This window comes from Hesperophylax consimilis, chromosome 15 (assembly GCF_061612785.1).
Source record: "Hesperophylax consimilis isolate HC1 chromosome 15, BYU_Hcon_1.0, whole genome shotgun sequence".
NCBI classification, from domain to species: domain Eukaryota; kingdom Metazoa; phylum Arthropoda; class Insecta; order Trichoptera; family Limnephilidae; genus Hesperophylax; species Hesperophylax consimilis.
In genome coordinates, this window is record NC_142850.1 from 3090066 (window position 1) to 3105685 (window position 15620).

The window sequence follows — 15620 nt, forward strand, 5'->3', positions numbered from 1 at the left end:
GTCTGGTTTTATTATTAATATTGCTTTGGGGGTTTTAAAATGTCAGCAGTAAAATAATACAATGTTTTTGATGATCAAATCATAAAATCTCAAATAGAATCACAAAAATATTTTGTACTAACATTACGTTTATCATTCTACAAAAATATTTTACATTTCAATTATTTCGGGAGCGATTTTAAATATGTTTTATTTATTCGAGTATGCTCATCAATGCTCATCTCTATGGAAATATCGGAAAACAACAGGGAGTCGCTATATGCACAGCGACTAATCGACAGGAGGCGTGGCCAACATATCCGAGCATACCCGAAGTGAAGTATAGGTATAAAAGGGACACTTTCTTTTGAATCACAAACCATGTTACACAAACCTAGCGTAGCCGCTAAACTAATTGAAAACTGGGATGTTTTTCTTTCCTTGACGCGAGCAGGCGGTATTAAGGGGACACTTTCTTTTGAATCACAAACCATGTTACACAAACCTAGCGTAGTTCTAAAAAGGTTTGTTTACATTATATTATTACAACGCCATTTCTGACGTTTCGTTTAACACCTCGGGTATGCTCGGATATGTTGGCCACGCCCCCTGTCGACTAGTCGCTGTGCATATAGCGACTCCCAAAACAACACAACCAGAGAGTGGTATATTTATGAACACAACTTTTAAAAACCGTAAATATTAGTCTTGGGCAACTGGCTAGAATTTCAATAACACAACCAACTGGTTATTACCCTCTAAATAACTGGTTGTTAAACGGTTGTATGGTTATTTGGTTATTTCGTTGTATAGGTATATAATAGTTAATGCGGGCCGGCAACTGGCAACATGACTGTCGGCTACAGTTGCCACCAGTTGCCACTGGCTGCTGGCTAGTTGGCTGGTTGTCTGGTTGTCTAGTTTTAAGTTGTCAGTTGTCAGTTCAGTAGTTAGTAGTTATCATGGTTGTGGAATTATTTAAGGTTATGGTTTTGACCGTGGGTATTAAGTATCGGGTTAGTTTGTGACCCACTAAAAGGAATAGCGCTATCTCTATATATGCAGCGCGAGTACATACATCGCGAATTGCACTTTGATCTTCAGGTGGTGAGAACGCAACACGGCCTGCATTTTTAAATTCAGCAAATGCAGAAATATGTTATACTTTCAGATAGGTAGTTAAATTACCCGTAGAACTTTTGTAACTTAGAACAAGTTTACACAATCTACACAGTGCTTTTTTATCAGCATTATTATGTTTTTCAAAATAGGTTCAAATATTGCCTGCCATATTTACAAATTCACAATTTTAAAACAAAACTTTCACAAATATATAACTATTTAAACTTCACTTACATATTTAACTTAATATCTAACAATATTGTTCTAAGCAACGCAATACACCACGATAATTAAATAAGTACTAAAAAGGTCCAAGCGTCTTACAAACTATATACGCCTATCTCGTTTCGCCTCACTAAAGAAAAAAAAAGATAAACATGCAGCCCATATAGCGCCGTCTCTTTTCGTCATGGTCAGAATAGTTTTGAACGGCCCATGGCCCATGTGATGTGGTGATTGGTGATTTGAGTTGCGAGATGGTTGCGAGTTGCGAAATGGTTGTGAGTTGCGAGTTAACCATAACCACCCAACAACATCCACAACCGAATAACCAAATAACCGAGCTCTCGACAGCGTAGTTGCGGTTATTTTCAAATAACCGTTGTATAGTTGGTTATGTTGTACAACTACCAAGACTAGTAAATATCTATGGCTATTTTCCATGTGTATTTGACTTTGACGTGTGTTCATCGAGTATTTTGATTAATCAAATAAGCGTTTACTTGAAAAGTTATAATAACCGTAAGTTGCATTTTTACTATTAATTTATTTTAAAACCATTTACATCATGCTTGACCAAAATTAAAATAAATGTCCCTAATCGGTAGTGTTGGTTTTAACCTCTAAATTCTACATGCTTTATTTTTTACGAATTTGACTGCCTTCATTCCATTTAAATCCGTGTGTTATTTCTAGATAATGGTCGTGTTTACATGCGCTCATTGTGGAGAATCTCTCCAGAAGCCGAAGGTAGAGAAACACTACGAAACAAAATGTCGAAACCGCAACCCGGACCTGTGCTGCATGGACTGTTTGAAAGATTTCCGGTGAGTACTTACACGCCATTATCTGTATTTATAGTGCCGGTGCATTTTATCATTACTTGGAATCTATTTTTGAACTCTGGGAGATACTTAACCTCTTTTTTTTATTAATGTAAGTTATCGAGGCTTCTCACATAATTATGTCATTTTAACAATCTTGTCAAAGGTGACCACAATATCTAAACTACAGGCAAAAGCTGACAACCGTTACTTTATATTTGTTCTAGTCAAGCCAAAAGCAAGTCTTCCATGTTCGTTTTATAGTGTAAGCGAGCAAGGCCGGCCCTGAGCCAATCGGCGTCTGGCGCTAGTAAAACCACAAGAGCTCTGTGTTAGGCTATTATCAGCACATTGGCTGCTTGGCAAGACTTGGACTGCTCCAATTGTGATGTAAAGAGAGCAGGCATTTCTTGTTATCTGAGTCACACCCGTGATGTGAAATGTAGTATTTGACACAAATACGAAAACGCTGCCCGCTATTGTTTATTTCATTCATACCCACATATTCTATTAATCTCTATCTTTGTCATACATGAAAAACATTTGAATTAAGAATTTACTGGAGTGTTTCTTACTTGCCACATTTTATCTTGAGTTTGTGACACACTAGCAAGTTTAGATGTATTGTAACGTCATTGGTTCTAGTCAGAGGCGGCTCTAGGGATCTAGTCGTGGTAGGTCATTTAAAAAATATTTATCTTTCTTCTTCTTCTTCTTCTTCCTAGCACTATCCCAACTCATTGCCTAGGTAGGCTGTTGGGGTCGGCTCTTCTCGTTCTCAGGTTATAGCTTCTTCGGTTCTGAGTGTCGCTTTCATCTAGGCCGTTTCTTTGTAGGATTTTGGAGCATTGGGTCATCCAGGAGTTCTTTGGTCTACCTCTGGATGACTGTCTTTGAAGCTCTATAGACATTGCCTGCTTCACAGTGTGGTCTGGTGGTCTCCGTCTTATGTGCCCATACCATCTTAACTGTCGTTCCTCTAGCTTACTGTTTATGTCAGTGACACCCAGGCTACCACGAATGCGTGAGCTTTTAATTTTATCTTTTAATGATACTCCTGCCGTCCATCTAAGCATTCGCATTTCTGCTGATTCGAGTTGCCTAGAGTAGGAGTTGTACATAGTCCAGCATTCGGAGCCATACATTATCGCGGGTCTAACAATAGTCTGGTATGTCTTTCCTTTAAGTTTTATTGGCATTTTCGTGTCGTTTCAAACCCAGAACGACTGGCTTTCCTCCGCTTCATTTTGCTTGCCCCTGGAGTCCTGCAAGCTGACCCTCACATAATGTCAGTCTCTGGATCACCGAGGAGAGATTCCCCCTCGCTGCCAGACAGGGTAGTGCATCTTTGCGTATATTTTTCCATGAAGCTTTGGTTGATTGACTATAGTTTTTATCCACCGATGGTCGTCAGACGTGGAACCAGAGTGACCCAACTAACTAGGGCTGGATCCGCTATCATTGCCCGTTTATGGTCAATTATCGGATTAAACTAATGAGCCTGGATACCCATTAGATATGGTGTATGCGACTAGTACCCGAATATGTCGAGTTGCCACACCACCATTTGTGAGCCGCCACTAACATGCGGACCAGACGCTCACTGCTTCTCACTTTAGCCGTACTTTTGGGGTCCCCCGACGGATTGGTTACCATCAACTTCACCCTCCAGTCCGTTGCCCGTTGGTCACCGCGTGGAGGTATGAGAAGCGAGGGTGGGAGAAGCTATGTCGGTCCAGGCCCTAGGACCAATGTATTGCGCTATAACCACCCGACCAACGTCATTTAAAAAATATTTATGTCTAGTCTTTATTTGACATTGTGAAAATGCTCATATATTATTATCTGTATCAATTTGTTATAGTACCTATTTAGAGTCCGCAACTCTAAATACATATTATGTTAATATAGTAAATTGGAAATAAATACACAATCCATGTACTTACAGCAAATTATTTTGAAGACATTAAGTTTTAATGTAGTTGTGCACAACATTAACCTTTCCTCATATGTGGTGTGTATTTACTACACATTGCTTCTAATAACTTTAATAACTCTATAAATATAATAAATTCTGGGTTCAGATTTTAGGTATTCCTCCGCTATACATTTATGCACTGAATTAAAAAATAATATATTACATAGTTTTCAAATTTAATTAAAAATCAGAGTTTTTTGTTAAAAATCGGGAACAAATACACCAATACAATCAACCGTCTGATAATAAATACGCGGAGAGTGTGCGAGGAAATGACACGCTATTGATGTCCCGCTATGCGGGAACATGAGACATCCACACTTCTGCAGTTAGAGTTTTTGATTTTGACCATCGATACCTACGACCGCACAGCTGTGTTTGTGCCAGCCGCCAGTCGCGCCGCTAGCTAGTTGGCCGCGAACCGTCGTTAGATGTGGACCCCTCGCACGTTTCTTTAGCATCTGCCGATGGTTTTTTCATGTTTTCAGCAATTAAATTACAATTATTATCACTTTTGATATAAAATATAATAAACATAATCGATTAGCTATGAATATTCATATTTTTCCAATATTCGCTTATTTTGAGATGTGTATTGACTACACAGCACCGTAACGCGTGTATTTTTTTAGCACAGTAAGGGAAAGGTTAAAGTAAATAAAAATAAGAGTTTGATTCTATTTGACAATGATCTTTTACGTTTTTTGTTTTGTTTCATTTTTTAGCTTCATTCTAAATCGATAACAACATAAATAATTATTCCAAACCTTTCCCGAACTATCCAATTGAAAACCCACCATTGTTCCACACACTACAAGCGTGTAAAATGAAAAACCGACATTTGTTTATGTCGCCATCTCTGTAAAACATATAATATTCATCGTGTTGTCTCCCTCACGGTCATGACCTAAGCGTCCCTAAGCTTTCTTCGGTACCTATTTTTTAGTTCGACGAAAAATATAGTGCCATCTCGTTTATTCTATGGCGCGCATAGGGACAGAAGATGACAAAGTGGACATTCTTTAAGGCCAAGTATAATAGGTACCCTGTTCAGAACGAAACTACAACAATGCCCCCCAGCGGAGGAACTCGGTTTCACTAGCCATTTAAAGACAGTTCTGTACTAAAAAAGTTCTGTTGAAATTCGTAAGATGTCACTAATTATAAGTGACTTATATTGTATGTTGTTATTTGATTTTTTAAAACACTTTCCCACTGCAGAAGGCTCCGCGCTGACACAAAAAATACAATAGGTAGGTACATCAATGGGCTCTGACCGTAATAAAAAAAACGTGCTTGAAGACTATTCAAGAGTAAAAAATGCATGTTTTGAAGGATAACAAAAAAAATGCTTTTTGTTAGCTTTTTAATAAGGATCATAGAAGAAAACAACGGTGCCTAAGTAAATAATATGTAATGCTTTATTAAAAACAATTTCATGACACAAGTAAAAATAAATTACTACTAAATTGCTACTTATAAATTCACATATTTATAAGTAGCATGTGATAAAAAAAATTAAAAATTATAAAAATATGGGATTCGAACCCGGGTCCTGCATAACGAGTGTCGAACTCTCTGCCTCTAGACCGCGAAGAGAGGTATCTTGCGCGACGAGAACCGCGTATACGACGTGTACTCCTCAATTGACTTGTCCCGCGCAATTTTAAACTTTGAAAAACTCACTTACGGCTGTGTTTTTTACTAAAAAAACTTGTCACGCACGTCTGCAAGGGTAATTAGTCGCGTTATCGGCCTTGAGTCACTTGACGGTCATGAGTCGGTTTTACTCCGGTCCTCGAAAATGAATAACGCGCGTAAAGAAGTTTCACTTCAATATGTAAAAATCGTATGTAAAGTACATTAAATTTGAAATAAAAATTATGAACGTATATAGCATGTACCAAATAAGAATCAGCTAAGCACACCTCACAATAAATGTAATATTATTTTACTTATACAATAAAAAAATGTGAAGACGAATCGTATCAACCTAACTCGATGAACATCTCTGATGCCTGTCCTCAAAATCAATGACAAAACATATTTACATAATATACACAAGTGTGTGTGCGCATGTACACGTCGAAAACTAACACATGTATAAACACGTGCACAGCAAGACCGTTCGTCAATTTATAAAAAAAATACTGGCAAACTTCTTCGTATATACAAGTAGGTATTATCTTCGCTGACTGATGACACGCAAGATTTTGTTGAAAATTCCAAGGGTCGTTCCGTGATTAACGCCATCTGTTGACATATTTAAAAATAAGCCTTCAGTTCTAATTTCTGCCGTGGTAGCTGAATTAATGTCACCACTTTACGGCAAAATAATTTATTATTTTAATAAACTCGAAACTCTTAAACAAATGGTAATTTAAAAATGTGAAAATAATTTTAAAAAGTGGACAAAAATAATAGAAACTATTCCTCGTTCCTTTTTTTAGAATAAATTTAACCAAAGTTTAGTAAACCGCATTTACAAAAACATTAAAGATAGTGCCTAGGAAATAATTATACCACAACCTTATTTTTTTTATTTTTTTTTTATTTCTGAACGAAGTCTTGAAGAAAAACCTTCAAGGTATTTTTTGAGGATATTCAAAATTTAAAATATTTTTTGAACAATACGAAAGGACGGCCATAAAAAGGTCATATTTCTGATTTAATTTTGATAAATGCTAAGTCTGTATTAATAATAAAAATAAATAATATTTTTTTTTCCGGCTAAGAACATCATATTTACCGTATTGCGTAATAATATTTTCATTATTTCGAATTGATAAATTACTAGACACCGCCTTAAATTGACCCAGCGAATCGTGTGGACTTGTGAATGAAAGCTTCTATTAGAGACAACAGATGTCACTGCTAGTCACTCGCCGCCGCCGCTGTTCGCATTACATTTTAAATAAATTAAGAATAATACCAGTTGTTTTGATGCACATAATTGATTATTATTGTTGTCATATAATGTTGGGCGTTCAAACACCAATCATATCAATACTAGAACCGCCACTGGTTCTAGTATTGATATTTAAAAATTATTTACCTTTGGAAGGAAATGTTTATGAAATTTGTTAGTAAGCATGTCAACTTTTCATACATTCAAAAATACAGGAAGAATATGCACCGTCGTGACCTTTATGATTTTTAATGTTTTTTTGGTAAATATACAGAAAATAGGGACACATATGAGTTAGATAATAATAAAAAGGAATTATTTCAGTTTCTGAAAATAGAAAATAATGCCATTTAGTATTTATTTCATTAAAAAAGCGGATAGTTTGACTTCTTTTCTTCATGCCATGTTTTGACATTAAAATAATTTTATTTACACCCAAACTAAGGACCTATTTCACGAACATAGTTTCCTATTTTGGGTTAAATGAGAGAAGAAAAAACTGACCTTATAACTTTCACCTCAATAACAATGGCCGCCAACAAAAACGATTGAACAACGATTTTAATTTCTAAAACTGAAATACTTATTTATCATTATTATCTAACTACAAAGTATTATTTTATGTGCATATTAAGCGTTCCTAAATTGTGTGTATGTGCATTGTTTTTTAAATAACTCGTAGTGGAGCAATGCAGTTCTGCAGGCTCAATATATAAACAAATACTGAAAACTTAATTAAACCAAGACAGGCAAAGTTAGTGGTCACAAGGGTAAATATTATGCTTATTTACGGAATCATAGGTTGGGGAGGATCTTATAAAAACAACCTAAACTCAGTAAAAGTCTCGCAAAAAATTATTATAAAGGTAATACTTAAAAAAAACTCTACTTTCCCAACAAAATTGCTTTTTAAAATGTTTCCAGTACCAAATATTGATGATATATTTAAGCAAACTTCAATTATAAAAATGTGTAAAGAAAAAAAATAACACAGAATATCAAGAATTTTACAAACTGATGAGAAATGGAAATCAATTTATTACGTCAATCTTTAAAACAACTCAAATGCAAAACCATTATATTTACCAAGCCATAAAAAACTACAATAATCTCCCTTCCGAATTGCGCTGTATTACGAACCAACAAGAACAAATCAATAAAATCAAACTTTTTTTCAAAAAAAACTTATATTAAAAAAATATATGGATATATTATATTTATATTTTACACATAACATTGAATCACTGAAGTAAGAATCGTGGCTCCCTTATCAGGCACAAGAGCTCCTCTTTTCTGATAAGGTATACATGACCAATTATGTACCTAAATATTATATTTTGCAAAAAAATGTATGTATTAATGTAACTATGATCTATATTAAAATAATAAAAAAAAAATCTAAAATATAGAAAACGCAGCATATTTGTTGTAAAAAATTCAAAGTCCCGGTGTGATTGGTTCGAATTGCCAATTACTAATCAATAAAACTGTGCAGAATCTTTTTCTCTCGTGAACCAAACCCCTGGTAAAACCAGTATTTATTTACTTCCCAACTTTGCTAGTGAACCATACATTCTTTTGTAATGTTTTGAATACTAAAACTTTTTATTTTCTGTTTCAGTGGTGATGAATATAAAGTTCACACAAAGTGCGTATCTGAGGCAGAAAGATATGGCGGCAAGGGATTCATCGCCAAGCCCGGGCAGAATAAGGGTGAAAGGAAGCAGAACGCCTGGATAGAAATAGTTCAATCAGTCCTGGATGAAAATACAAGGCTCTCCGGAACCCTGAGACAACTTCTTGAAAAAGTAGCGCAACAACCCAACACACCCCGAAAGAAACCCAAATTCATCAACTTTATTAGAAGTATGGATCACAGAATCGGACAAAAAGACGTGGAAAGTGCCTGGGACTTACTCTCAGCTAAACTAGACTTGCTGAAAACAGTTCCAGAGCCCAGGAAGCCAAATCCAACTGTTGCTGTTAATAGTGAAGATATTGTTAAAGAAGAAACACCCGAAGCAAAGCCTGAAACTGAAGCCATGGAAGTTGATGCTGTTTCGAATGGCACCTCTAAGAAAGCAAAGAAAAGTAAAAAGAATAAAGAGAATGAAGTTGTTACTGAGGAGCCATCTAACGGAGTCAAAGCCGATGAAGAAACTAAGGACTTGGAGGAAAATAAACCAGAAGAAATAATCTTGAGTAAGAAAGAAAGAAAAGAAAAGAAGAAGAAAGAAAAGTACGAAGCAGAACTGAAGGCGGCAGCTGTAAACAGTGCTGGTATTCAAAATGGCGATGTTGAAGTCCAGAGAAAGGGAAAGAAACGCAAGTTCAATCAAACTGAAGACCCAGTTGTTGCCATGGAAGTCGCTGTTGAAGAGATTGCCCTCAATGGAGAACCCAAGAAAAAGAAAACCAAGGAAGGCTCTGAAGCGTTTAATATAGCAGATGCCATTCTGGAGGTGTTGGGATCCAAAGGAAAAGATATGGCATTAAAGAAACTACAGAAAAAAGTCCTGACCGAGTATTGTGTTGTTCACGGGGTCTCAGAAATACCCGAGAGAATATCGAAAAAGTTTACAAAGACTCTGTACAAAATACCGAACTTAAAAGTAGAAAATGATAAAGTGAGACTTGTAGAAGCGGAAGAATAAGTTAGCACTGAATTTTAAAAATTACATTGTCGAACTCTCGTGGACAGTTGTTACTTGATAGTATCTCTTAATAAATTGATTTCATGTTTTATAAGGTACCTGTATCTTGTCTTTCTGTAATGATTGTGATATTTATTTATATCTTACATAAATCACAACTCCTATCAAGTATCATAATATACTCCTCAAGTATCATAATATACGATTTTATTATAATTAAAATATACACGCTACAGGACTATTACTTGTACACATTCCTGTATTGAGAGACCAATCTCAACAATGGTTCTAAGAAGTAATACAACTAATCTGTAAATTGTTTAGGTATTGCAATCATTAAATTCTTGAACTGTAGTAAAGGTATCAGAACCTAACGAAATTCTACTGTCTTTATTAAGAACAATTTTATAATTGTGCTGTTACGGATATGCTAATTTATAATAAAACAAGTAAATGATTTTTTAACAGTATTTATGGAAATAAATAATATTTTATAAATGTTACAAATGCTTTTGTATTATCTTAATTTATCCTAAATCAATCCTTTTTGTTGGTATGCATGAGATGAAAGCATTTTATTATATGGCGAATTCTCACCTGATCTATGTTGAGTCTCTATGGTCAATTTATAGAACAAAAGTAGTCTCACGGATCTTCACATGTGTTTTATATAAATCCAGTTGTGTTACAAATTACCTCATTCTCCACTTTAAATAAATTTATACAAGACTTTTAAAATAAAAAATTAATGCTTTCATATATTCACCCTTTCATTTTTCTACTAAAATTACACAAAATTAGCTAGAAGCGAAATTATTGTTAACACAACATAGAGACATGCGCTCATTGCCCAACTTATTTAAAAATCACTTGTCACTCAGATCAGTATCTCATTTAGCAGCTCAAAACAATGAGATGAAAGCATATTCAATCTTCCATAGCTAGAAACAATGAGATGAAAGCATATTCAATCTTCCATAGCTAGAAACAATGAGATGAAAGCATATTCAATCTTCCATAGCTAGAAACAATGAGATGAAAGCATATTCAATCTTCCATAGCTAGAAACAATGAGATGAAAGCATATTCAATCTTCCATAGCTAGAAACAATGAGATGAAAGCATATTCAATCTTCCATAGCTAGAAACAATGAGATGAAAGCATATTCAATCTTCCATAGCTAGAAACAATGAGATGAAAGCATATTCAATCTTCCATAGCTAGAAACAATGAGATGAAAGCATATTCAATCTTCCATAGCTAGAAACAATGAGATGAAAGCATATTCAATCTTCCATAGCTAGAAACAATGAGATGAAAGCATATTCAATCTTCCATAGCTAGAAACAATGAGATGAAAGCATATTCAATCTTCCATAGCTAGAAACAATGAGATGAAAGCATATTCAATCTTCCATAGCTAGAAACAATGAGATGAAAGCATATTCAATATTCCATAGCTAGAAACAATGAGATGAAAGCATATTCAATCTTCCATAGCTAGAAACAATGAGATGAAAGCATATTCAATCTTTCATAGCTAGAAACAATGAGATGAAAGCATATTCAATCTTTCATAGCTAGAAACAATGAGATGAAAGCATATTCAATCTTCCATGGCTAGAAACAATGAGATGAAAGCATAAACAATCTTACATAGCTAGAAACAATGAGATGAAAGCATAAACAATCTTACATAGCTAGAAACAATGAGATGAAAGCATAAACAATCTTACATAGCTAGAAACAATGAGATGAAAGCATATTCATTCTTCATTAGCTAGAAACAATGAGATGAAAGCATATTCAACCTTCCATAGCTAGAAACAATGAGATGAAAGCATATTCAATCTTCCATAGCTAGAAACAATGAGATGAAAGTATTAACAATCTTACATGGCTAGGAACTTCATAGGAATTTCATTCTTTATATTCCTATAAAACAAGCCAACACTTCCAATTCTTGGAGTGGAAAATCTTCTCATGGCTTCCCTCACTTCTGCAACGGTAATAGGGGAGACTCCTTCCTGCCCCGACTTGACAAATAAAGAATTGGTTAGGCTCGCGGGATTGCAGAAGTTCCCTCCTTCAAGCCGTGCAAAGGGATCATTCATCACACTCTTTCCATCTTGGCGCACAATGAAAGCTAAATCCACTATTTGAGCTACAGTCTCATATGCCAAGTATGATAATAGATCGAAGGACTGAAATGCTATGTTCATATCATTCAAGGGACACAGCCATTGCTTTAACTTTGTGTGGGCTAGTTTACATTGTGAAAAGCCAAAAGATGTACATCTTGCTTTATGATATGCTTCATACTTCTCCACACTGAGTCCTTGTGATAATTTGTTAGCTCTTACGTTGCGTTGGTGTTTAACAATATCGTAATTGAGACATTTTGATAACTCGCCCGTGTCGTCTAAGAATTCTACAATTTCACAGAAAGTTTTCTTTTTCTTCTTGAGGTTAGCTTCGTTGTCTTCTTCGAGGAGAATGTTCGTGTAACCTTCTCCCCATAGTTTGCTTTTATTTTTGACCAGGTATCTTGATTTCATGAACTGAAGCATGCGTTGGAGTTTGATCTTGTTGTTTCTCATGAGAAATATGATGTCTTCAGGGAAAACGCACTTATGGCCTCTGCGTTCAGCATTCTTGAGGGCTTCGTGTAAAATACCTCGCATTTGTTGTAAAACTATCGACTCCACGAGCGAGACCGTCTGGGAGGCGGGTGTTGGACTATCGCCGAAGCCGTGCATCATGTGAGATATCTCTTTCAGATACGTCCCACTTTCTGGTGAACTTTGTTCATTTGGAAAGAGAATATCCATGTTCTTCGAAAATAAAATGACCACTCGGTTAGCGAGTTTTTGCCTCTAGATGGAATATGCCTTGAAAACGTAAATATAACCTCAGCAAATGTTTTTTAAACAAAATTTTGACAGTGACGTTTCGTTAACCAAAGACAATATTAAATTCATATTAGTGTTGGTCATAATCGAATCAACAACATTTAAAACAGTGCGCACGTCAAATAATCGCTCCACAAAAATCGCTCAAATTCATAGTTAAAATCTCACCAAAATCAAACAACCGACGGTTGGTGTTTACCTGTAAAACCAGTGAAGTGATTCATCCAATTTAGTTTAGTCTAAACGGCCTAGTCATTACAATTTTAAGTGATTAAAGTGACAATTTGAAGTGACAGTGACCGGCTTGCAAACTCAATCAAAACCTTTTATTACAACAAATACAAACGGACCTGTGCCCTCACAATTAATATTATAATTATTTATCGATACGTCACAGGCGGTCAGTAGCCTGGTGGTATAAACGTTTCGCCAATACTCTCCGTGGAATACGGGAAGTCAGTTCAAACCCCACAGTTTCCAAAAAAAAAAAAAAAAACTTTGCTGCTTTTTTTTTTTCAACCGTATTTTTTTTTGTTCTTTTAAATTTAATTTTAATCTGTATTGTAACGTGTAATATTTTTGAAACCCTATAAAAAAAATAGAGCATCTAATTAAACAATAAACTTATTTTTTAAAATCCACAATGAGCACCACCAGAGGCAAGACAACCATTCTGGATAGCGAAGATAAAATTATACAGTTCCTAGAAAAAAAATGGACGTAATGAAAAAAGACATAATGTCTCAAATAGCATATCAAAACACTGAAAACCAAAAAAACATCGATAGCTTAAAAAAAGATATGTCGGAAATTATAGAAAAAAAATTCTCTGCTGAATTAAAAGATGTAAAAAACCTCAAGAACCAGCTGTGCGAACTCACCAAGACCATTGACTTTCTTTCACTAAAAATTGATGACTATGAAGTAGAGAGAAATAAACTCCACAAAAAAATCAAGGAAGTGGAAAAAGAAAACAAAAATTTAAAATCTGTTGTAAATCAATCTCTACAAAATCGCCTTGAAACATCGCTCGAAATCAACGGAATCGAAACTAAAAAAGAAGAAAATCCTAAAATACCTATAGAATCCATCTTTAAAAAAATAGGGTGTGAAGATTTACTAAATAATAATTCCATAATAAACATTTACACCAACTCACTAAAGAAATGTATAACAATAAAGATGGCTACAAAAGAATTGAAAGACAGGATCCTTTCCCAAAAAAAGAAAGCGGGATATTTCTCCGCCAAAGATATAAATCACTCCACCTCGATAAACCCTATCTACATAAATGAAAAGCTGACGCCACAAAACAAGCAATTACTCTGGCTAGCGAGAGCAACAAAATCAATGGCATACCAATATGCGTGGACGAAAAACGGGAACGTCCTTCTCCGTAAAAATAAGGATTCACCAATAATATATGTCAAAGATGCGAGCGACATTCCACTCCAGTAACCGTGCCTCACTTCTACAACTTCTTTGGATACCTCCCGGACTCAATAAAAATGGCCTCCTTAGAAGTATATAGCATCCCGGAAAACCATGAATGCGAAAATTATCAAGACCTAAACTCAATCTTCGAAGACACATCTTTCAATGTACTAAATATGAACATCAGAAGTATTAGGAAACATTTTGATGAGTTCTGTATCCTTTTAAACTCGTTATCTTTCCAAATTGATTTTATATCTCTTACCGAAACGCAAATGCGCGAATGTATCCCTTTCAGCCTACCAAACTATATTTCTTTTTCAATTCCAGCTAGACACACCTCTCATGATGGCATTACCATATTTTATAATGTACATTCTATATCTAATATTAACATTGTCAGCCCAAATTTCAAATATTCAAATGCTGTCCACGCAACCTTTACCTCTCAAGGAAAAAAGTATTCTATTTTGTCAGCTTACCGCTCTCCCTCATTATCCACAAATTTGTTCATACACGAAATTAAAACTTTTATTGACGAACATAGCTCAAATCAATTTGATTTTTCATTTTTAATGGGAGACATTAATATAAATATACAAAACGCAATACTAAATCCATCTGCAAACGAATACTTAAACTTACTGTACACCAAAGGTTACCTATCTTACCTGAACAGTACTACTAGGCCCAATCATCCTAATGATTCATGTCTTGATCACATATTTCTGAAAGCAAAAAAAAAATACCCAAATAGATCTGCTACCTTAAAAATTGACATTACAGACCACTATCCCACCTTCTACGGTCATTGCGTTATAAATTCTCCCAGAAACATCGATCCCAATAACCAGCAGGAAATAAAAACAAAAATTAATTACCTTTCACTAGACATATCACTAACAACCGAAACATGGGATTCGGTGCTTTCTAATAACGACCCTAATATGTCTCTAAATAACTTTTATGAAATTATTCAAAACCACATTGAAAAATGTTATGAACAAAGAAAACCACCTAAAAGTAAACATAGACACATAAAACCATGGATCACACGTGGTCTAATAATATCAATACATCATAGAAATAAACTATTCAAATCTTACAAAACTTACGAAAACCATTGCATAACCAACAATGAAACACAAAATTACAGCAAAAGGAACCATTATATTATATATAGAAATTACCTTAATACTCTTATAAAAAAATGCAAACAACAGTACTATTCTGAACAACTCCAAAAAGCACAAAACGACTCACGAAAAACATGGAACATCATAAATGAGATCTCAAACAGGAAACAAAAGGATCACAAAATTCCCCAAAAAATTGTAACCGAACATAATATAATCTTAGAGAATGCTGAAGATATTGCAAACAATTTCAATCACTTTTTCACAAACATTGCATCTACCCTAATAGAAAATAACCCTTCTCTTAGCTTACACTCTCAGAATGTATTCTCAGACTATTTAGAGACTAAAAATTCTACCTCTGAACTATCTGAATTCATGGAAATTACAGAAGTTGAAATCTCAAACCATATTGATAACATAAGCGTTAGGTCTGCAAATGGTCCTGATAAC

The 15620-nt window shown here is 34.9% G+C and overlaps 2 protein-coding genes across 2 annotated transcripts; one reads left to right on the top strand and one right to left on the bottom strand.

The window, feature by feature from the left end:
- Positions 1 to 1739: 1739 nt before the first annotated feature.
- On the top strand, positions 1740 to 10395 carry LOC149417185 (uncharacterized). Its single transcript, XM_089639935.1, has 3 exons — positions 1740 to 1842; positions 2017 to 2147; positions 8652 to 10395. Exons 2-3 carry the CDS (start codon positions 2020 to 2022, stop codon positions 9682 to 9684), a joined length of 1161 nt encoding a protein of 386 aa, XP_089496061.1. The 5' UTR covers positions 1740 to 1842; positions 2017 to 2019; the 3' UTR covers positions 9685 to 10395.
- A 1089-nt stretch (positions 10396 to 11484) lies between these two features.
- On the bottom strand, positions 11485 to 12634 carry Spt3 (Transcription initiation protein Spt3). Its single transcript, XM_089639936.1, has one exon. The coding sequence runs from the start codon at positions 12514 to 12516 to the stop codon at positions 11578 to 11580; it is 939 nt and encodes a 312-aa protein (XP_089496062.1). The 5' UTR covers positions 12517 to 12634; the 3' UTR covers positions 11485 to 11577.
- Between the last annotated feature and the right edge of the window lie 2986 nt (positions 12635 to 15620).